Source organism: Podarcis vaucheri (genome assembly GCF_965113315.1).
Source record: "Podarcis vaucheri genome assembly, chromosome: 18".
NCBI lineage: Eukaryota > Metazoa > Chordata > Lepidosauria > Squamata > Lacertidae > Podarcis > Podarcis vaucheri.
The window spans coordinates 1,389,365-1,411,264 of record NC_138756.1 but is presented as its reverse complement, the minus strand read 5'-3'; the positions used below and the strand labels follow the sequence as shown (position 1 = coordinate 1,411,264).

Below are 21,900 nucleotides of genomic sequence, written 5' to 3'. Positions count from 1 at the left end.
AGCAGACCGCCTCTTTCCAAATTATTTGTTGTCTGCTGAATTGCAGAGACTGGGCGCATCAGAGCACTTTCTAACATAAGTTCAAGACATGCACATACCATATGCACGCTGAAAGGCGTCCCCTGAGCCTTTTTAGTCATAGCCACCATGTTGCACTTGCATGTTCGAGGGAATGGGAGCTGCTTCCTGGAGCATCTTCTTGATCTTCCCTGTGCAATCCCCTGTGGCTTCCACCAATAAAAGTTCAGGCACCTGGGCGGTTTCCAACAAAATATAAAGGGACAGAACAAAACATCAGACATTAAAAGCTTCCCAATACAGGGCAGTCTGAGAAAGGTCATATAATTATTCCCAGCATAAGGTTTTTATTTTGTGGTAAAGGTGGTGGTGTTCAAGATCAATGGATTCAAGTTACCAGAAAGCAGATTCTTACTAAGCATCAGGAATAAAAATCTTTTTTCTTTTAAAAATTGTATTGCTTAGATAAAATTTAATACAGTCTACACAAATGATGATAAGAGCCAGTTGACAGTGGAACGGAGTCCTCAGGTGATAGTGGACACTTCTTGGAGGTTTTTAAGCAGAGGTCTAAGCAGGCCATATGTCATGGATACTTTGGTTGAGATCCCTGCATTGCAGGGGGCTGGACTAGATGACCCTCAGGGTCCCTTCCAACTCTACAATTCTATGAAGACTAAATGGAATCACAAGACAGAACCCAGCCACCAATAGCCTTATCCCCTATGAATTGCTCTAACCTTTAAAATCCATTTATGTTGGCGGTCACTACTGTCTCTTGGGGGAGCTCAGCCCAGCCAGAGTGTTAAGTATGCGTTGTGTTAAAAGTTACAATTTTTTGGCCTGAATTGGATTCCAGCATTCAGGACTGTATCTAATGCGTGTCATAGTCGAAGTTGATTCAATGAAATTAAAGGGCATCGTGTACTTCAGGTCCATTGAATTAGATGAATGCACTTTGAATAAAACTTGCTTGGCCAAGCCATTCTGTTTCCCTGCATAGCCCCACGCTCTTGTCTTAGAAGAAAGGGAGACTTTCTCCACCCCAGGAATAGTCTTAGGCATCCCGCTTGGCCGCCTGGGTGGCATGCATGCCCCTGCAGGTCCGCAGTGCTTTTTTGAGTCCACTGCAGGGAGTCCCCCTGCAGCCTCCCCCTCAGCTGTAGGGCGGCTGGGGGGGGTGGACACAAGCCCCATTCTGCCCGAGCCTGCAGGTGCCTGAGCCACCGTGCCACTCCCAGGAGAGATGCATGGCTCAGCACAGTAAGTGCCGCCCCCCCCCGTGGTGTGGTGCCCAGTGCCCCCCCACTCCCCCAACTACGATTCTGCTCAGTCATTTCTCCCTATCACATTAATAGTAGAGGGCTACTAGTAACCTCCAACTTCCGTCACAAATCTGACGGTTCTACATTTTCCAAGAGTCAAGGGTTCATGAGAGTAGAAACTGGAACTGCATGATGGTGGCTTTGAAAAATCTTCTTGCTCTCTTCCTAATGACTTGCAGGATTTGCACCTCAAATGTGGTACAGAAAACAGAGAGAGACACCAGCTGTGTTTTTGTGGGTTGTCCTAACTGGCTGTTATCCAGTTGCGACATGATTTAAGCAATTAATATAGGTTGCCATATTTCAGAAAGTGAGAATCCAGACACAAAAGTTGTTGAGCTTTTTTATTGCAAAATCTAAGAAAAACCCCAACCCTACTACTCTACTACTACTACTACTAGCTGCCTGTATATTAGCCGAAACAGCATATAAAAATGCAAGAAATTTGCTTTAAAATGATGAAGAATTTTTCACATGGAGCTTTTAAAAAAAGTAATTTGCAAACTGGTGTGGAAATGTGGGGAACTGCTTAAGCATGGGAAAAAACTGAGAACATTTAATCAGCAGACCTCCTAAGTTTAAGGCATCTTCTCGTGGGGTGATTCACAATTTGGTACACTCACCATCTCTATCTGATTGCTGTTTTAGCGGGTGATCTATGGTGTGACTGGCCAGTTAAGCTTTCTGACATCCTTCTGCCTCACTAGATCACAGTTGTTGATGGATGCTGTGGGCTCTTCTCTCTGCAGGGGGCTACCTGGGGGCGAGGGGTCAGTTCTATAATCTCCACTATAGACACTATAGAAGATCAAATTTTGGGCTGTTCTCACAGTTTGGCTGTTGGGGTCCTGCCACAATCAAGCCACTTCCATCATCTCACAATCAGATTGCCGTTTTAGTGGGCGATCTATGATGATGTGACCAGCCAGTTAAGCTTTCTGACATCCTGCTATCAGATCGCAAGCCTGGCCGTTGGGGCTTCTGGGGGGGGGGCGACGACGGTGGTAATAAAAGCTATGGGGCCAAGGGCTGGACACTGAAACACCAGGCATCTCCTTCCTTCCAAGATGTGGAGATTCCAACAGCCTCCCCACCTCCTCCTCCTCCTGTCCTCCTCTCTGGTCGAACCAGGTGAGTTCAAAGACACATCCTACCTCTGCTGAACTGAGGTCTCCTATTCCTCTGGGCCAAGCCAATCTCATTCCTTCCATTCCTGATGCTCAGGCTGCCCTTTGCAGGAGGTTTGTAAGCAGAGGCAGAGCTCATAATGCTACAGTGGCAAAGCCCTGCTTCATGGATCCTGCAGGGAGAAGCGGGTTGGGCTATAGGACCCTTCCAACTCTGACAATTCTTCATTTTCCAGAGTGAAGCTTAAACGTTGTAGGTTAAGTCTGAATCATACACTGGATTCCTTCTAAACTCATGATCCTGTGTCCTTGAGGTAAAACCAGTAAGAGGAAACTCGTTCCTTTGTTATCGTAGTGGCTTTGGCTGGCCAGTTAAGCACTGTGATTTACAAGTCCAGGGTGGGCCTTTTCCCTCCTTGTCTGGTTGGGGGTGGGGAAGAACAACAGGTTGAGGTGTGTTGTGCATGTGCGTAAGTTTTGTTGTCTGTTGGTTCAAGGGAAAATATGTACAAAATATAGAAGAGAGAACTCCAGGATGCCAAGATCCATGTTTGAGGCAAGTACTCTGGTGAGAAAGCCCCAGAGATTTAAAATTGCAAGATATACAGCAAAGTATAGCATAGAAATATAGGATGTTAGAGCTTTAAAATTTGCCCTGATGAGTTCCAAAGCCTCCCTCTTGGCATAAGAAAAGGACCACACATGTAGTAAGTTAAAAATGTTTTACTTACAAACTCTCCAAAGGTCAGATTCATGTGCATATCCATACATCAGAAAGGCTGCATGGACAGTAACACTTAGTTTAGTTCCAAAGTGGTGAAAGTTCCTGAATGATTGGTATTGGATCTTGAGAGTGGCTTGTGAGAGCAACCAGCTTAACATTTTCACGCACTACGTTCATCAGGTAGACTGGGGAGGGAACAAAGGCTTGATTACCTGGTTGTTCCGGTGGTGAGGGGAAGTGCCCTTCGTTAAGCCTGACAGGACAGCTTGCTCTATAGTATCCACCCCTTCATACATTCACTAGGCTTAAGCATGTTTGTTATATGAGGCTGATTATTACACTAATTTTTGGCTGATGCTGGAAGCTGGAGAGAAAGAGGTTTGCATTGTTCTGTGCCAGAATTCGGGCTTCCCTGGAACCCTAATGAGAAAGCAAGATTTATGGGTTGGGTCTGCTGATGTTCATTTCAAGGAAACCGAACGCTGGGTTAAGCGAAGGGATCCCTGGAGTCACTTGATGCTCAGAGATTGGGGTAAACAATATCTGTAACTGCATGTGCAGACATCCCATTTCCAGTCCCCTGGCTCCCTTCCCTTCAATTAACTCCCTGGCAAAGCCGATTGTAAGCTGACTGGGGTGCTGTCATTTTTCTGCTTTGCAAAGATGGATGGTACCCATAAGCTAATAAGGGGGCCGTGGAAAGCCGCTGATCTCCTCTTACGATTCTTACAGCTCTCTTGCGGAGTCGCATCATCGGAGGACATGAAGCTGTACCTCATTCCCGACCCTACATGGCAACACTCAAATCTGAATTTGGCTTTGGGTGTGGCGGGTTCCTTGTGGCACCCCAGTGGGTAATGACAGCCGCGCATTGCATGGAGTAAGTATCTGAAAGCCCTCCCTGACGTGTAGCAGTGGCATTATTGCGGTGCCTTTCATTCCATTTGCAAATTGCTCCCCACGATAGGGCAGCAGTTGAAGAAGGAGCAAAAAGGGTTTTCTTGTGTGTGTGTGTTTCTTGGTGGCTGATTAGCTGTTTTCCCTGTGTAAAGGTCAGAGGGGGCAGGGTTTCTGTTGAAGCAGGGGATTAGCTGTGGGAGGAGCTTATCAGAGTTTGTAGGGCAGCAGTTGAAGAAGGAGCAAAAAGGGTTTTCTTGTGTGTGTGTGTTTCTTGGTGGCTGATTAGCTGTTTTCCCTGTGTAAAGGTCAGAGGGGGCAGGGTTTCTGTTGAGGCAGGGGATTAGCTGTGGGAGGAGCTTATCAGAGTTTGTAGGGCAGCAGTTGAAGAAGGAGCAAAAAGGGTTTTCTTGTGTGTGTGTGTTTCTTGGTGGCTGATTAGCTGTTTTCCCTGTGTAAAGGTCAGAGGGGGCAGGGTTTCTGTTGAGGCAGGGGATTAGCTGTGGGAGGAGCTTATCAGAGTTTGTAGGGCAGCAGTTGAAGAAGGAGCAAAAAGGGTTTTCTTGTGTGTGTGTGTTTCTTGGTGGCTGATTAGCTGTTTTCCCTGTGTAAAGGTCAGAGGGGGCAGGGTTTCTGTTGAGGCAGGGGATTAGCTGTGGGAGGAGCTTATCAGAGTTTGTAGGGCAACAGTTGAAGAAGGAGCAAAAAGGGTTTTCTTGTGTGTGTGTGTTTCTTGGTGGCTGATTAGCTGTTTTCCCTGTGTAAAGGTCAGAGGGGGCAGGGTTTCTGTTGAAGCAGGGGATTAGCTGTGGGAGGAGCTTATCAGAGTTTGTAGGGCAGCAGTTGAAGAAGGAGCAAAAAGGGTTTTCTTGTGTGTGTGTGTTTCTTGGTGGCTGATTAGCTGTTTTCCCTGTGTAAAGGTCAGAGGGGGCAGGGTTTCTGTTGAGGCAGGGGATTAGCTGTGGGAGGAGCTTATCAGAGTTTGTAGGGCAGCAGTTGAAGAAGGAGCAAAAAGGGTTTTCTTGTGTGTGTGTGTTTCTTGGTGGCTGATTAGCTGTTTTCCCTGTGTAAAGGTCAGAGGGGGCAGGGTTTCTGTTGAGGCAGGGGATTAGCTGTGGGAGGAGCTTATCAGAGTTTGTAGGGCAGCAGTTGAAGAAGGAGCAAAAAGGGTTTTCTTGTGTGTGTGTGTTTCTTGGTGGCTGATTAGCTGTTTTCCCTGTGTAAAGGTCAGAGGGGGCAGGGTTTCTGTTGAGGCAGGGGATTAGCTGTGGGAGGAGCTTATCAGAGTTTGTAGGGCAGCAGTTGAAGAAGGAGCAAAAAGGGTTTTCTTGTGTGTGTGTGTTTCTTGGTGGCTGATTAGCTGTTTTCCCTGTGTAAAGGTCAGAGGGGGCAGGGTTTCTGTTGAGGCAGGGGATTAGCTGTGGGAGGAGCTTATCAGAGTTTGTAGGGCAGCGGCGCGCGCCTAGCGGCGCGCGCAGTTATACCCATCTTTTAGATTTAGGGGAGCTAGTCTCAAACGTTTGTTGGGGGAGACCTAGGGTTTTTTTTGTGGGGGAAGTTATTTGTCCTGTCTTCAAGCTTTTTATGATGGAGGACCTCTGTAGCCACCCCCAACAACACGATCTCATGATGGAAGGGGAGGGAACAGCTGCAGTCGCCTGCGATTCCTGCGCAATGTTTGCCATCTTGCCAAAGGTTGCAGGCAGCTTTACCTGCAGCAATTGCATGTTGATTGCCCTATTAAAAGACAAAGTCCAGCAACTGGAGGAACGTGTAGCTACGCTCCAAAGAATTAGAGAGCTGGAGCTCTTCTTGGAAGCAACAGAGCACACCGTCCCCACCAAGGAGGAGACAGGGGACTCCCCTGAGAAGGAGGCTTGTTCACCAACACAGGAGCCAGATATATGGAGAAACGTGACTCAAAGAAGTAGGAGGCCCAGGGTCCACTCTGATTGTCTAGAAATACACAATCGCTTTGAGGTCCTCTCCCCTAGCATGGAAGACGAAGAGCAGACTCCATTTGAGGATCTCTCCCTCATTACAGTCGATCAGGTATATGAAGACGAGCAGCAAAGTCAGTCCTCAGGGAATGTGCAGGTGACCTTGGAACGGACAGCTCACGGAAGAACCCCGACCAAACCCTGTTCTGCCTTCTGAGATTCAGAATACCTTATTTTTTTTCTTGTTTTCCTCCTCCAAAAACTAGGTGCGTCTTGTGGTCTGGTGCGTCTTATAGAGCGAAAAATACGGTAATTGCTGCCTCCATCAAAGAAAACAATGGCCCAGAAGTTCTAGAGAACTTTATTTTCTGTCCCCTTGCCCCACCTCTCCATTGACAAAATGCCACCCCCCATTTGTTCCTTCCATCACATGTCAAGGAGATAAATAACTACACATCCAAAGGCAGTCCTGAGTAGGGAAGTTTTTAATGTTTGATGTTTTATTAAGCTTTTATATCTGTTGGAATCCGCCCGGTCAGGTGGACAAGGTACTACTATTGTTATTGTTACTGGCAAACAGGGTGGTGATATTTTGTGTGTCTGCAGATTTACCTTGGCACTTAGCACCAAGAACTATGGCTCACACACATTCATTCTTCTTCATTTCCCTTCTCACAAGGACCAGCAACCTGCTTGCTCTTAATCAGAGACATATACTCCCCTCCTGCCGCAGCCGCTGTCCCTCCATCAAAGCAACCCACATTCCAAAGGCATGAGTTCCATCCCAGGTCCCTGGGAGGAGAGGGTTGGACTAGAGGACCTTGGAAACCCCTTCCAACTCCAAGAGTTCCTTTGGTCCACCTGGCTCCGTGTTGTCTACACTGACTGGCAGAGGAACGCCAGGTCTTCAGGCGGAGGAAATTCTCTGTCCTGCCGGGAGATGCCCACCTTGAAAGAGGGACTGATGAGCTATGGCTCTTGCTCTAGAAATAATGAAACCCTTGATTTGTCAGTAAAAAGCTTTGAAGCAATAATGGGCGTTCCCAGAATGAAGGTCCACCTAGATCAGTGTTGTTGGCACTGACTGACAGCAGCTCTCCAGAGTTTCTGTTTCATAGAAGGGTCTCTCCACAGCCGAGCTGGAGAGGCTGGGGGTTGAACCTGGGACCTTCTGCATGCAGAGCAGCTGCTGCACCTGCTGAGCTACAGGGACGGGGGGGGGGGGGGAATGTGTGTGTTCCAGGGAAGACTTTGTTTTGCAAGGGAGATTGCTTGACTCTTCTCCTTCACCTTCCTGCAGCTGGTCCACAAGGCTACTTTGAACAAAAACGTCCAGATGATTCCCCTGCCCACATCTAGCAGCGACCTCCCCGACGGGACCCCCTGCAGCCTGGCAGGATGGGGCCTGATTGATGACAACCAGGACACGGAGAAGCTCTTTGAGACCAATATCACCATCTACAGTCGCAGGAAGTGCATGAAGTTCTACCCAGTGCTGGACGACAGCATGATCTGCGCGGGCAGCTACAACCAGCTCCGGGATACAAGCCAGGTGAGGGTCAGCAGGCAGGACTGGTGACCGGGGTCAGCAGCAGAGAAATCTGGGGCCCTCCAGGTGTTGCTGGACCCCAACTTCCACCAGCCCCCCGTGGCCATTGCTCAGGAATGGTGGGAGATTTCTGGTTCAAAGCATCGCCCACTTGCTCTGTATTGTTGACAGGCTGGCGGGGGCTCTCTGAGGTTTCCGGAGTGGCGCATTCCCCATCCCACCTTAGGATCAAACCTGGGTCCTCCTGCAGATCCTCTGCCATTGAGCCCCTTTGTGAAGGGTGTGGGTGTCTCCAACCCCTGGGAAGGGGGAGGCAGCTCAAGAAAGCAAGTCAAGTCACAAGCTGTCAAATCCATGTCTGAGGGCACTAGTGAAGCAAAACTCTCTCCTCCCCTTTCTCTCTCTCTCTCTCACACACCCCACACCCCCACACCCCGCTACACTTCCTCACAAATACGGACAAAAAGCTCTCTTTAACTTTCTTTCATACCACTTCCTGGTGTCATAGAAATTAAAGGAATAATAAAATTTAAAGTTGAAATGTGTGTGAGAGAGGCTGAGCAGGCGATGGTTTGGAATGTGAAGGTTGTGTTTACTGGAGAACCAGGAGAGAAGGACAAAACTACATGTCTGCAAGAGCTACTGCTCTAGCAGCTGAGGACGAAGGAAGAAGAAAGAGATGGAAGGCGCTGTGCCCCAGGCTTAAAGGCAGCGCCCTCACATGACGGCCCCTTTGCTTGCGTTCATATTTGGGGTGCCACCCCTCAACTACTTGCCGGTTGAGGCTGTGTCTCACTGGGCTTACAGTGCCCTAGTAAAAGCCCTGTATGGCTGACAATTGGAGGCTGGGTCTTCCTGAAATCTGGGAGAGCCACTGCCAGTCAGTGTCGACAGCACTGAGCTAGATGGGCCAACGATCTGATTCTCACCCAAATCTCATTCTAAGGCAGCTTCCTTCCTCACTCGGTCGCAGTTGTTGACGGATGCTGGGGGCTCTTCTCTCCACAGGGCGATTCCGGAGGCCCCATGGTCTGCAACGGCGTGGTGCACGGAATCGTCTCCTTCGGCAACCACTTTCCTCCTGGAGTCTACTCTCGCATCGCCCACTTCCTTCCCTGGATCAAGAAAACCATGGAATCCTGAAGAGAAGAAGCAACCACCAACTGCGGCCTGGCTCAATAAGAAACCTTCTGCTTGCTATATAACCTGTATGGCTTTCATTCTGCAATTCCACCTGCCCCCCCCCCCCATGCTGCAAAGACTCCCTCCTCCCACTCCTGTTGAAACAACTGGATCCAAAGGGACTTGAATTCACAACTGCATTTTCGTGCCATCTCCCCAGGGAATTCTGGGAAGCGTAGTTCTATGGGGTGAAATGTGGATCTCTTAACAACTCTCAGCCCCCTTAACAAACTACAGTTCTCCAAATTATTGCTGGGCATGGCTGTTTAAGTGCCCTATATAATGTTTGAGATCCCAGCCAATGGCCCTGTGTGGTTTCGATCTGAGAGCGTTTGTTCAGTGCATGATCCTTGGGTCGAGAGGTGTACCCTGAACACAAGAGAAGCAGAATTTGGAAATGGGGGCGGGGGGGGGGGGAGAGCGGATTGAGTGCCTTGACCTGTCACATTCTGACCCTCTTGCATTGCAAAATAAAGCAAATGGTTGAGCATCAGTCTTGTGCTTCTATTAGCCTCTCTGAAATGAACATATGAACTGTAAGAAGGCACCATAACTTCAAGACCATGTCTTGGGTTATGGAAATGGACAGAATGGCCGATCCCTAAGTTCAAAGCAGCCCCCCCCCTAACATTTGGCCATTCCCCCAGTTTGGCACATTCTTCCAATCGGCATCCATCACTCACCACCTCTCTATCAGACGGCTGTTCTAACGGGTGATCTATGGTTGGACAGCCAGTTAAGCTTTCTGACATCTCACTTTTCATTTTGATTGCAAGCCCAGCTGTTGTGGCTACCTGGGGGCAAGGGGTCAGTTCTATAATCTCCACTATAGACACTATAGAAGATCAAATTTTGGCCTGTTCTCACAGTTTGGCTGTTGGGGTCCTGCCACAATCCATCATCTCACAATCAGATTGCCGTTTTAGTGGGTGATCTATGATGATGTGACCGGCCAGTTAAGCTTCTTGACATCCTGCTATCTGATCGCAAGCCTGGCCATTGGGGCTTGGGGGGGGGGAGGAGGAGTCAGCTGGAATCTCCACATCTTGAAGTCCCACTTGGCAAAGAAGGAGATGCCAGGTGTTTCAGTGTCCGGCCCTTGGCCCCATAGCTTTTATTACCATCGTCCAGCTGATATTTAATTTAACTGTTTACCATTATATTCTAATGGATTATTTAATATTTCTTTATTTGATGTGTTGTTTCTTTTTTAAAGTTACTGTGACTTTTTTGTATTGGATTAGATTGCTATTACATGTGTGATCTTTGCTGTCTATTTTGTTGTTTCTCCAGCATGTAAACCACCTTGTGTATAAAAAGTAATATAAAATTGCGGTATACAAATTATATATATATGCTTTCGTAGATTTTCACGGGTACAGGAATGCAGGTTTTGGTGTCTTCGGGTGTCTTCCCGTGTAAGAGTCGGGGTGTCTGGGCGACGTTTCGACGAGGTCTCACTCGTCATCTTCAGGCTGGTGCTTTCGGCTTCTTGTTACTGGAACAGAGCAGAATCTGGTGTTTGAGTTCCTATAAATACTGTTGAGGGGTGTGGTGTTGGAGGCTATACACCACACCCCTCAACAGTATTTATAGGAACTCAAACACCAGATTCTGCTCTGTTCCAGTAACAAGAAGCCGAAAGCACCAGCCTGAAGATGACGAGTGAGACCTCGTCGAAACGTCGCCCAGACACCCCGACTCTTACACGGGAAGACACCCGAAGACACCAAAACCTGCATATATATATATATATATATATATATATATATATATATATATATATTACATATTACATATTATACTGTACATAGAATTAACTGTTGCATTTCCAAGCAACTAGCAACAAAATCGACCCCTCAAAGCAGTTGATGGGGCCAGTTGAATCTTGTTAGCGAGTCCTCCAGAGTCTTGTCAAGCCCTAACTGTAAGGCTGCATCAATTTGGCACAGGTCCCTTTCCCCTAAAACACCCCCCAACTGTTAATCTCTTGCTGCACAGAAGAGAAAGACCCAAAGTGGCTTTCACACAGCAGTTAATGGGCTTGAAATCTGCTCAGAAAATGACAGCTGTACCAGTGGAAATGTACTGATTGGGGCACTTGATACTTGCAAACATTTATCTGCAAGTTCTCATTATCTTTCTTGCTCTATTTTGACAAGTAACTCATGAAAATATCTCTGTTGCCTTCAGATAGATAGATAGATATTTGTGTGTTTTACAGACTCCCACAAGAGGTGGTGGCCTCTCCTTTGTTGGAGGTTTCTAAGCAGAGCTTGGACGGCCATCTGTCATGGAAGATTTCGCTGAGATTCCTGCATTGCAGGGGGTTGGACTACTAGATGACTCTGGGGGGGGGGGGGTACCTTCTATCTCATGTTTGGGTGCCAGCAGATTCTCAGTAAAGGTAAGGTAAAGGTACCCCTGCCCGAACGGGCCAGTCTTGACAGACTCTGGGGTTTGTGCGCCCATCTCACATCTATTGGCCGGGGGCCAGCGCTGTCCGCAGACACTTCCGGGTCACGTGGCCAGCGTGACAACGCTGCTCTGGCGAGCCAGAGCCGCACACGGAACGCCGTTTACCTTCCCGCTGGTAAGCGGTACCTATTTATCTACTTGCCCCCGGGGGTGCTTTCGAACTGCTAGGTGGGCAGGCGCTGGGACCGAGCAGCGGGAGCGCACCCCGCCGCGGGGATTCGAACCGCCGACCTTTAGATCGGCAAGCCCTAGGCGCTGAGGCTTTAGCCCACAGCGCCACCCGCGTCCCCTAGATTCTCAGTAGAGATGGGCAATTTTGTTAATTCTTGTTTGTTCTGGGAAGCTTGAAGTAGGTTGGGTTAGCAAACTGAATTTCCCCCATTCCCTACAGAGAGTTTAAGTGGGTCCTATCACCTCTAAGAAGGTGATCCAGATCTGGATCCATAGAATCATAGAATCATAGAGTTGGAAGAGACCACAAGGGCCATCGAGTCCAACCCCCTGCCAAGCAGGAAACACCATCAGAGCACTCCTGACATATGGTTGTCAAGCCTCTGCTTAAAGACCTCCAAAGTAGGAGACTCCACCACACTCCTTGGCAGCAAATTCCACTGTCGAACAGCTCTTACTGTCAGGAAGTTCTTCCTAATGTTTAGGTGGAATCTTCTTTCTTGTAGTTTGGATCCATTGCTCCGTGTCCGCTTCTCCGGAGCAGCAGAAAACAACCTTTCTCCCTCCTCTATGTGACATCCTTTTATATATTTGAACATGGCTATCGTATCCCCCCTTAACCTCCTCTTCTCCAGGCTAAACATGCCCAGCTCCCTTAGCCATTCCTCATAAGGCATCGTTTCCAGGCCTTTGACCATTTTGGTTGCCCTCCTCTGGACACGTTCCAGTTTGTCAGTGTCCTTCTTGAATTGTGGTGCCCAGAACTGGACACAGTACTCCAGGTGTGGTCTGACCAGAGCAGAATACAGTGGCACTATTACTTCCTTGATCCAGATCGAGGCCCCATCTAGGCAACACATACAGTATAAAGCAGTAATATGTGACATGGCAAATGTTCAGCATTTTAATTCAAGTCGCTCATGATATATTCCACATGCAATTTTGCAAAATATGCACATATTGGCAAAGCAATTTCCCCTAAAATAATGCAGTTTGGTATGTTTGTTTTCAGTATTACATGCATTAACAGACACACGTCACTTGTGCACAATTACTTGGCTGGAGACCTATGCGGCAAAATTCAGAGAAGTTTACAGCTACAGCTTAGCTGAACTAAATTTCTACAATCCATCACATGTGCCCTCAAGTGGCTTGGTGTGTGAAACTGTGAACCCCCATTTTAAGACGTTGTGGGTGCCAAGGTCTTTTGTGAAAGTGTCTAGGAACCCCAGAGGTGAGGAAGGTCTTTTGGGGGCAGAGCAAATGCATCCAGGAAATCTCCTAGGGCTGAAATAAAATGACACACGCCACCACCTCAGCTGAATGAGACAACAAAGTCCCACAGTTCACAACCCTGAGTGGCTTAACATGAACCTGTCCTGGAGTGCAAGGCTCAAATGGCAAGGCTCAAATGGGGCTCTGGGTCAGATCTCCAGGCTTAAGCAAGAGAATGTAGGGAGGGAGGGAGTGGAATCATCTAAGGTGAGGCATAGGCGACCTTTTGGCCATCCAGATGTTGCTGGACTCCACCTCCCATCAGCCCTAGCCAACATGACCAAAAGCCAGGGATGTTGCGAGTTCCAGTTCAACAGCCTTATGTGGGCCACAGGTCCCCATCCATGCACGAGGGGAAGCAAGGGAGAATGGGACAAGGCACTTGAGGGAGCTGGAGATCTATGGAGCTCTGAGAGGGAGAAATGGCTCCCCATCTGCCCAAGTACCAAGACCTGCTGAATGCAAAGATGGCTCTTGATAGGAAGATTGCCACTTACAGGAAACTGCTGGAGGGAGAAGGGAGCAGAATCACAAGGCCCATTTTTCCAGATTAGGGAGGGAGAAGGGGCAGAATAGTTTTAAGGGAGAGGAAAAACCTCTGGGCACCTGAGGATGGGAGAAGTGGAACAGCAGAGGTCACCGGAAGAGGTATGATGGGAAATAAGGGTGGGAAGAATACGGGAGGAGGCTGAGGGATTTTCTTGAAGTGGGTGGGAGCCACTGCAGGCACTTGTGAAAACACAATCCTGTACTAAACATCTGGTAGATGTATCATATTCCTTTGCAGCCCTTGAGGGGTCTCTTTGCAGAATGCAAGTCTAGCAGGCAAGACAGGAAGCAGAAGCATTTGAAAAAGAAGCAGCAATGATGCCACGGCTGTTGCTTCTTCTCTTCACAATTCCATAACTTCCTTGATCCAGGAAAGGTAGTGGGTGACACGAGTGTAAATTCCTGGAGGAGAGAAAGAGTAGCCAAAGGAGACAATTCCTTGTGCCACGCCGTCACACACCAAGGGGCCACCCGAATCCCCCTGCAGGAGGGAGAGAGAACAGAGATCACATCTGAGGGAAGAACGGGATCCACCCTGTGGGGAATCTGGGACTTGAACCAGGACAGAGACCTAGCAGGCTTCCTGGCTGAGGGAAGATCGGGATCTGTCAACTTTGCTTTCTAATTATTCCAGTGTAAAATTTGATTTGCCACTTTTCGTGGATCACTTTGCAGTCTCTTTGAGTCTACTCAAAATAAATATTGATTGCATTTATTGGCCGCCTTCTCCGAGGAGCTCAAGGTGGCCTCCTCCTTTCCTTTCCTCTCCCTGTTATCCAGAAAACAAACAAACCCCGCACCCTTGTGAGTTAGTGACAAGCCACCAAGGTTGCCCAGGGAGCTGAGTGGGGATTCTTCTGCATGTTTCTCTTAAGATACTTTTTTTGTAGACAATTTCCCTATAATGTAATGCATTTTTGTACATTAATTTTACAAGTATATGCATTCCCACGGGTGGTTTCTGCTTAATGTGCACCATTCTTTGTAAGTGTACTTTGGACCACTATCAAATAAGCTTCAAAGGGTAGCTCAATTTCGGTTCTGTTTTGAGTTTGGGAAGGGCAAATAAAGCTCAGTTTACGTTTAAAATGTGAACCAGACCTAGAGTTGCTACTCCAATAGAAGTCAATAGACATGATGAACATTAATTTCAATTGGTCTACTTTGAGCAGGACTTAGATACAACCCCAAATAGCCGCAACACCTCCACATTCTGAGCCCCCTTGCGGCACAGAAATGAGCAGCAGCCTTTGACAACCTCATATGTGGATTGCCGTACAGCAGGCATGGCCAAACTTGGCCTTCCAGATGTTTTGGGACTACAACTCCCTTCATCCCTCGCTGGTCAGGGGTGATGTGAATTGTAGTCCCAAAACATCTGGAGAGCCCCGTTTGGCCATGGCATAGAGGATCCAGAGCACTGGGCTGGTCAGGCCAAGTCTAAGTGTCTGCCCATGTCCACCTTGCTGGACTGCAGAATTATCCCCTTTATCCCTCATACCCCATCCCCAGAATCTCCAGCTAAGACTAGGAAACACTCCAGTCAAAAACCCTGCCAGTCAGTAGAAAATACTGAGCGATTTCAGTTTCTATTTAAGTCAGCCCCTTAACCAGAACCATGAGGGCTAGAATCCTAGATGGCTGGATGGCCATTTGTCATGTAGGATCTGGTTGAGTTCCTTGCGCTGCGGGGGGTTGGACTAGATGACCCTCGGGGTCCTTTCCATCCCAGTTTCTGATAGATCTGGGAAAGCCTGAGCAGGATGGACCCCATGGCCTGACTCAGGTGCCCAGGCTCCCCACTTCTGATCCCATCACCTGCTGTTTCTGCCAATCCTCACCTCGGAGGCATCCTGAGGTTGCCTGTTGTCACCTGCGCAGATCATTCCATCATCCATCTCTGGCATGAACTCCTGGCACTTCTTGCGGTCATAGAGGGTGACGGTGGCCTCATAGAGTTTCCCTGGGTATTGGCTGTCTTCAATCTTGCCCCAGCCTGCCACACTGCAGGGCGTCCCACCGGGGATGTCGCTGCTGGATTCTGGCAAGGGCAGGAGAGCAACGTCTTTATTCAGAGCAGCCTCGGAATCCAGCTTGGGGAAAGGAGAGGGAGATGAGGAAGAGATGAGCACCTTAGCATTGCGACAGGAAGCCCTGTGCCTCTAGAATATGACTCTAATAATAATATTAGTGATTAATGGCTTGGAGAAAACTAAATGGTTGCCCTAGCAGGAGTCAGTGCAACGAGTCGTGTTAATGCAATGGAGGCCCCCGCCCTCCCCCCCCCCGCACCTGTAATTTAGCTTTGGGGGTGCCATGAAAACCCTGAGAATAATGCCTGGGTAGAAAAGAGGGGAGACTGTTCCATCAGGCCAGCAGAACGCCTTGTGTTGATGGAGCAATCTCCGAATGCTATGTTGAATAACATTAATAAGTAGCAAGAGCAAAAAAGCCTTCACTGTTGCTGCTAATGGTTACAAGGTCTGGAAGATTTCACTGCTGCCCTCTATGAAATCATTCTCTGAAACCGTCCTCTCTAAATTATGAAGCTGCTTAGCCTCAGAGCGCCTGCCGCTGGGTGAATTAAGTAAGCAAGTTGTTGGCCTCTGCCTGTCTCGAAAGACAATGGAGTGAGCCTCGTTGGGAGGTTGCAGCGCCTGCTGCGGCTGTAGAGACTGATGCAGGAAAGACAGGTTTCATTGCAGCCGGGGCAGAGGAAGACGTATGGTTGTGCTGCTGCAGATGCGCCAGGGCGTTTCTTCTCTCTGCGCTCCTCCCAGCGGTCATTCCTCCTCTGGCCACTGCTAGGGATGCACACCTGGTGGTCTGGCTCCAGGCACTGCGGCCGTCTGCAAGGGATTTCCACATGGCGGGGTTGATGGTGCCAGCCTTCATGTCACATGGACATGACCAAGCCAGCATAGAGGTCGCTGAAGGAGGAGTGCAAACATGCTGGGAATGTGTGCCTGGGAGAGCACATCTTTCTTTGTCCTGCCATGTGACACTCAAAATCTTTCTGGTGCAGCGCATGAGGAAGGCACTGAGGTATCGCTCCGGGTGGGTGTTGGGTTCCCCGTGATGTAATGGCAATTAATTCAATTTGTAACCTACACCTTTCTCTCGAGGAGCCCGGGGCACCAAATTTGTCAGTACTAAAACAATACAATTAAAAATCCTAAAAACAATCAAAAACCATCTTCTAAAAAGCAGATAAATTTCAGGGTATCTGGGGACAGGATTTTGTCCTGAGTAAACTGTCCATTTTCTAGCTCATTATGGTGCATGTGTGGGACGGAAGGAACCATTTGGCTGCTTCTGCCTTAAGGATCCCTGACCTCTGGGAGCTGATAGAGTGAGAGATTTCTTGGACCAAGCTACCTTAAGCAGGAGGATGTCGTCTGAGTATGTGACCTCATTATATTCTGGATGTGGGTGGGAAGCTGCAACTCTGATCTCTTGCTGAGAGTCCTCTGAAGCGTAGATATCATGTGCACCCAAGACGACTCTAGAAATACTGGGAACCAAGCGTCAGTAAGGGTTGCATCCGTCAGGGTCAGAGCTCCCAGGCATCAGTCCCCCCCCCCCCCAGCCCCTGGGCAAAAGACCAGACTCCACACCTTGGCCCTTCCAGCTTTACCCTGGACTCAGCTGGGCTGGGATGGCTCAGTCGGTGGAGCATGAGACTCTCGATCTCATGTTTTGCAGAAGATTCCTGCATTGCAGGGGTTTGGGCTACAGCTCTACAATTCTATAATGTTCATCACCCCTCCTAAAAACCAGGGAGGGATTTGTGATACTTACCGGTACTTTTCGCAGTGTGCAGCCGTCATGACCCACTGGGGCGTCACGAGGAATCCGCCACAGATGAAATTGCCTGTGATGTCCTTCAAGGCAGCCATGTAGGGTCTGGAGTGAGGCTTGGCTTCGTGCCCCCCAACAATCTGACTCCGCAATGGATCTGCAAGAATCGTATTGCAGAAATCAGCTCCTGCAGCTCCTTCCTTCCTGGAAGTTCTAGGGTGTCACCCACATATGCAGAGTCAGGGGGGCAGCAAAAGGCCACCGTCCCATCGGGCTTACAGTCGATTACAATCTGTGTTGCCAGTGAGGAAGCGGATGAAGGGGAAATAAATAGGAACATGGGAAGCTGCCTGTATTGTCTGCACTGACGGCACCTCCTAGCTCAGACTCTTCGTCTCAAAGTCTTCCCCCGTTGTTCACCCCCAGGCCTGGTTTTCATCAGGTATTCTGGCCCTGAAGAGGGAGCCTCCATTTACCCTTCATAACAAGCCACTGACACACCTCTAGTCATTTTCCCGTCCCTTTTGTTTTGAATGCCCTGTGAAGTCTGGAAGACCGACAGGGAGATGGGTGGGAATCCTGGTTAGCTGGTGAACCAAGGGGCATTTGTCTACTCTTTGTGTGTGTGTGGGGGGGGGCGCTGTAAAGCCAGTGGGCTTGGGACAAAGCCTGGATGAGTGAGAAGAGGGTGGATTCATCAGAGACCAAGAGCAGGACTCTGGGTCAGACTTCTCCAGGAGCCAAGACAGGTGAGCTCAGTTTCTGCCCTCGCTGGTGCCACCGGCCTCTGGTGCTGCTGCTGCCTTGGTGACCTAAGCGCCAGACGGAACGAGGTGGGCTTGGCCCCAAAGGTGCTCGAAATGAGCTCATAAGTGGGGGGTGGGGTGGGGGTTGCACTCACCTGTTTGGGCCAACGAGAAGGACAGGAGCAGGAGAAGAGGCTGGTGGAGTCTCCACATTATCTCGATGCTTGAGGTTGCCTGGCACTCAGCTGCCCAGTCCCTCCATCCCCTGGCTTTTATCACCCCCCCCCACCCACTGGACTCCACCACCTGCAGGAAGCCACAGTCTAGACCTGAGATCTGATAGATGGATCTCAGCTGAGATGGCGGCCATGTGGCAAAACCTTGCGAAAATGGCAATCTGATAGTGCTGGTGGGTTCAGATAAGGAGACTGGAAAAATATGAAACCGAGAGAACCCAGAAAGTGCTCAGGACCACAATATCTCAAGAACTACCTCTCCCCATATAAACCGTCCTGGACTCCGTGTTCATCTTCTGAGGCCCTTCTTCACACGCCTCCTCCAAGAGCGGTCCAGAAGGTGGCGACATGAGAACAGGGCCTTTTCCGCAGTGGCTCCCTACTTGTGGAATGCTATCCCCAGGGAGAATAAAAAAATTCCTTCCCGTAGCACCTTAAAGACCAACTAAGTTAGTTCTTGGTATGAGCTTTCGTGTGCATGCACACTTCATGTGTATCTGAAGAAGTGTGCATGCACACGAAAGCTCATACCAAGAACTAACTTAGTTGGTCTTTAAGGTGCTACTGGAAGGAATTTTTTTATTTTGACTATGGCAGACCAACACGGCTACCTATCTATCCCCAGGGAGGTTAATATTGTAAAGCCTTTGAAATGTGTTCTTTGGAGGGACAGGGTTGCTATTGTTTTTGTTTTAATTACTTATTTGTGGTTTTATTTTGTATTTTTATCTTGTGAACCACCCTGAGATATTTGCATGAATGATGGCATATAAATCTAATAAAGAAAATAAAAATGGCAGAGCTTTGCTGGTGGGAGTTGGCGTTCAACGATGTGGGGAAGGCCAAACCTATGACCCATGACCTTTGTCATTAAATTGTTTTTAACTTACTAAACATGTTGTTTCCTATGTGGCTGGAAGAGGGAGCAGCACAGGGGCCGCTGCGGCTGCGGCTGCAGAGACGGGAATCGCCCCACTGCTGCCTCCTGCAATGTTTCTGCCGTGTTAGTAGCGTTCAAGGGACCTCTCCAGGCTGCAAGCTGCCTGGTCAGTTTCTATGGAGGTCCTGGGCTGGCCAGATGACAAGATCCCGCCTCTCGGCCACAATGGGGTGGGGGGTCCAAAGGAAAGCAGAGCAAGATGTTTGGCGCCAGCTTGGCTGCAGGAGTTGCCAGAAGGAGGCAGACAAGGCGCCGTCCAACCTCCAATCTGGGTTTCTGTAGGGGTTCCTTTTTGGCCTTTTCTTCTCCCTGTTAACGGAGAAATCTGAGGGCTCCCTTGGACAAAAAAACAAGGACACCAGCCAGGAATACCAGCGCAAAACAGCAGCCAGTAGGCTTGGTCTTGATTGAAGACTGTCGCGACAGGACTCCCACCTGCCACCAGGTGGAACAAGATGGAAGCCCCGAACAAAAGAGCCCCCAAACTTTTATTAGCTGCTAATCCCCCAAACTACACCCCTAAGACTACATCACAACTACATCACAAAAAGGAGGGGTTGAGGGAGGAGTTGTGGAGGTAACCTGAGTATCTTGTCACCTGGCTGGTTCCCCCTTTCCCCCTCCCCATGAGTACTTTCCAGGTGACAGAGGGGAGTTTGCAGTTTCCTGCCCCCAGAGGGAAGAGCTGATCATTGTCCTTTGTTCCAGTCCATGCTGAATCCACTCCTATATGCAAGTTCTTTGTGATCTTGATGGTCTTCTGTCTAGGACCATCAGGGTTGGCATAGCAACTGGGCAGGGCTCCTGTGGATGTGCTGGGATGGTGAAGGGATTATGGCTGCCCTGTATCAAACCTTCCCCATTTTGTAGTCCTTCCTTCATGGCATAGCTGTCAAGTGTCCCTTATTTGAAGGGACAGTCCCTTATTCCAGCGCCATGTCCCGCTGCTGTCCCTTATTGATGGATGTCCCTTAAATGATGTCCCTTAAATTTCAAAGGAAGCAGCTCCTCTCCCTCCCTCCCTGCCGGCCAGGGAGGAGGGAGGCTCTAACTGCGTTGCTTGGCTGTGTTGCTCACCCAATAAGGAGTCTAAGAACGACTGGGGGGGTGGAGCTTGCATGCCTTGTGTGTGGCTAGTTAATGCAAGCTGAGGGGGGTTTTGAATGCTGGACGCCATTTTGTTGCACGTGCTGCTGCAAACTTTGCAGTGCAAAGCCAGGCCGGGGAGCCATCTTACGTTGAGGCTGCATAGGCCTTGTGGTGCATGTGATTCAGATTCTATTCAGTTGAACCTCTGGTTACAAAGTTGGTTGGACAGTGTTCTCAAAGCTACCAGCATGAGTTTGACCAGACTGCAGGAGGACAGGAAGACTGGAGTGCCTGGAACAGGTGAGGCTGCAGGTCCCTTATTTTCAAGGCTGCTGGTCCCTTATTTTCAAATCTGTAAGCTGACAGCTATGCTTCATGGAGTAAAATAAAAGTGGAACGGAGCAGATGATAATAATAATAATAATAATAATAATAATAATAATAATAATAATAATTTTTATTTATACCCCGCCCTCCCCAGCCAAGGCCGGGCTCAGAGCAGCTTACAAGCAATAATTAAAACAAGTTAAATGATTACAACTTAAAAACAAAATTAAAATACAGCATTAAAATATTGAAACATTAAAATATTAAATGTAGCCTCATCGCAGGAGGAGAAGGAAAAGAAAAAAGAAAGAGGGAGGGAGGGAATCAAATTGTCTCCAAGCCAAAGGCCAGGCGGAACAACTCTGTCTTACAGACCCTGCAGAAAGAAATCAGATCCTGCAGGGCCCTGGTCTCATGAGGCAGAGCGCTCCACCTGGCCGGAGCCAGAGTTGAAAAGGCCCTGGCTCTGGTTGAAGCCAATCTAACTTCCTTAGGGCCTGGGACCACTAGGGTGTTGCTACTTATGGACCTTGAGGCTCTCCGTGGAGCATACCGGGAGAGGCGGCCCCGTAGGTACGAGGGTCCTAGGCCGTGAAGGGCTTTAAAGGTCAAAAGCAGCACCTTAAATCTGACCCTGTACTCCACCGGGAGCCAGTGCAGCTGGAAAAGCACTGGGTGAATGTGCTCCCATGGCAGAGACCCCGTGAGGAGCCTCGCTGCAGCATTCTGCACCCGCTGGAGTTTCTGGGTCTGCTTGAAGGGCAGCCCCGCGTAGAGCGAATTACAGTAGTCAAGCCTGGAGATGACCGTCGCATGGATCACTGTGGCCAGATCAGGGCGGGAAAGGTAAGGGACCAACTGCTTGATGCGGCGAAGGTGGAAAAATGTCGCCTTGGCTGTTGCTGTGACTTGCGCCTCCATGGAAAGGGAGGCGTCAAGGATTACACCCAAACTCTTAACGGAAGGCAATGGCACTAATTGGGCCCCCGCAAGAGAAGGGAGTTGGTCCCTCATCCCCATGCCATCCCGACCCACCCATAGGACCTCTGTCTTTGAAGGATTTAGTTTCACTTGGCTCCCACGAAACCATCCAGCCACAGCTTCCAAGCATCTGGTCAGTGTGTCCGGGGCCGAGTCAGTGTGGCCATCCATCAGCAGATAGAGCTGAGTGTCATCAGCATATTGGTGACAGCCCAGCCCAAAGCTCTGGACAATCTGGGCAAGGGGGTGCATAAAGATGTTAATAATAATAATAATAATAATAATAATTTATTATTTGTACCCCGCCCATCTGGCTGGGTTTCCCCAGCCACTCTGGGCGGCTTCCACAGAAACCAAAAAAACATTAAAATATCATACATTAAAAGCTTCCCTGAATAGGGCCGCCTTAAGATGTTTTCTGAATGTCAGGTAGTTTTCCATCACCTTGACATCCGATGGGAGGGCATTCCACAGGGCGGGCGCCACCACCGAAAAGGCCCTCTGCCTGGTTCCCTGTAGCTTCGCTTCTCGCAATGAGGGAACCG

The 21,900-nt window shown here is 49.0% G+C and overlaps 2 protein-coding genes across 3 annotated transcripts; one reads left to right on the top strand and one right to left on the bottom strand.

The window, feature by feature from the left end:
• Positions 1–2,372: 2,372 nt before the first annotated feature.
• On the top strand, positions 2,373–9,795 carry LOC309523122 (mast cell protease 1A-like). The gene is made up of 5 exons (XM_082206885.1): positions 2,373–2,474; positions 3,927–4,074; positions 6,328–6,340; positions 7,332–7,583; positions 8,589–9,795. Exons 1-5 carry the CDS (start codon positions 2,411–2,413, stop codon positions 8,721–8,723), a joined length of 612 nt encoding a protein of 203 aa, XP_082063011.1. The 5' UTR covers positions 2,373–2,410; the 3' UTR covers positions 8,724–9,795.
• Positions 9,796–12,290: 2,495 nt separating this feature from the next.
• LOC309523118 (granzyme B(G,H)-like) lies at positions 12,291–18,393 on the bottom strand. 2 transcript variants are annotated; one of them, XM_082206876.1, is made up of 5 exons: positions 17,938–18,393; positions 17,037–17,193; positions 16,647–16,749; positions 15,077–15,328; positions 12,291–13,716 (listed from the first exon to the last, which is right to left on the bottom strand). In XM_082206876.1, the coding sequence occupies exons 1-5, from the start codon at positions 17,993–17,995 to the stop codon at positions 13,579–13,581; spliced, it is 708 nt and encodes a 235-aa protein (XP_082063002.1). In that variant the 5' UTR covers positions 17,996–18,393; the 3' UTR covers positions 12,291–13,578. The 2 variants fall into 2 exon arrangements, with proteins under 2 accessions (XP_082063002.1, XP_082063001.1); XM_082206875.1 differs by having other exon boundaries at positions 16,614–16,749; positions 17,938–18,390.
• Positions 18,394–21,900: the final 3,507 nt, after the last annotated feature.

What these genes read in the sequence shown, in the direction of transcription:
- LOC309523122 (XM_082206885.1), top strand. Translation starts at nt 2,411, where the DNA reads ATGTGGAGATTCCAACAGCCTCCCCACCTCCTCCTCCTCCTGTCCTCC. An exon ending in CTCCTCTCTGGTCGAACCAG is followed by an intron (nt 2,475 to 3,926) that starts GTGAGTTCAAAG and finishes CGATTCTTACAG; the next exon opens with CTCTCTTGCGGAGTCGCATC. An exon ending in AGCTCCGGGATACAAGCCAG is followed by an intron (nt 7,584 to 8,588) that starts GTGAGGGTCAGC and finishes TTCTCTCCACAG; the next exon opens with GGCGATTCCGGAGGCCCCAT.
- LOC309523118 (XM_082206875.1), bottom strand. Translation starts at nt 17,995, where the DNA reads ATGTGGAGACTCCACCAGCCTCTTCTCCTGCTCCTGTCCTTCTCGTTG. An exon ending in GCACACTGCGAAAAGTACCG is followed by an intron (nt 16,750 to 17,036) that starts GTAAGTATCACA and finishes CTTGGTTCCCAG; the next exon opens with TATTTCTAGAGTCGTCTTGG. An exon ending in AACCTCAGGATGCCTCCGAG is followed by an intron (nt 13,717 to 15,076) that starts GTGAGGATTGGC and finishes TCCCTCCTGCAG; the next exon opens with GGGGATTCGGGTGGCCCCTT.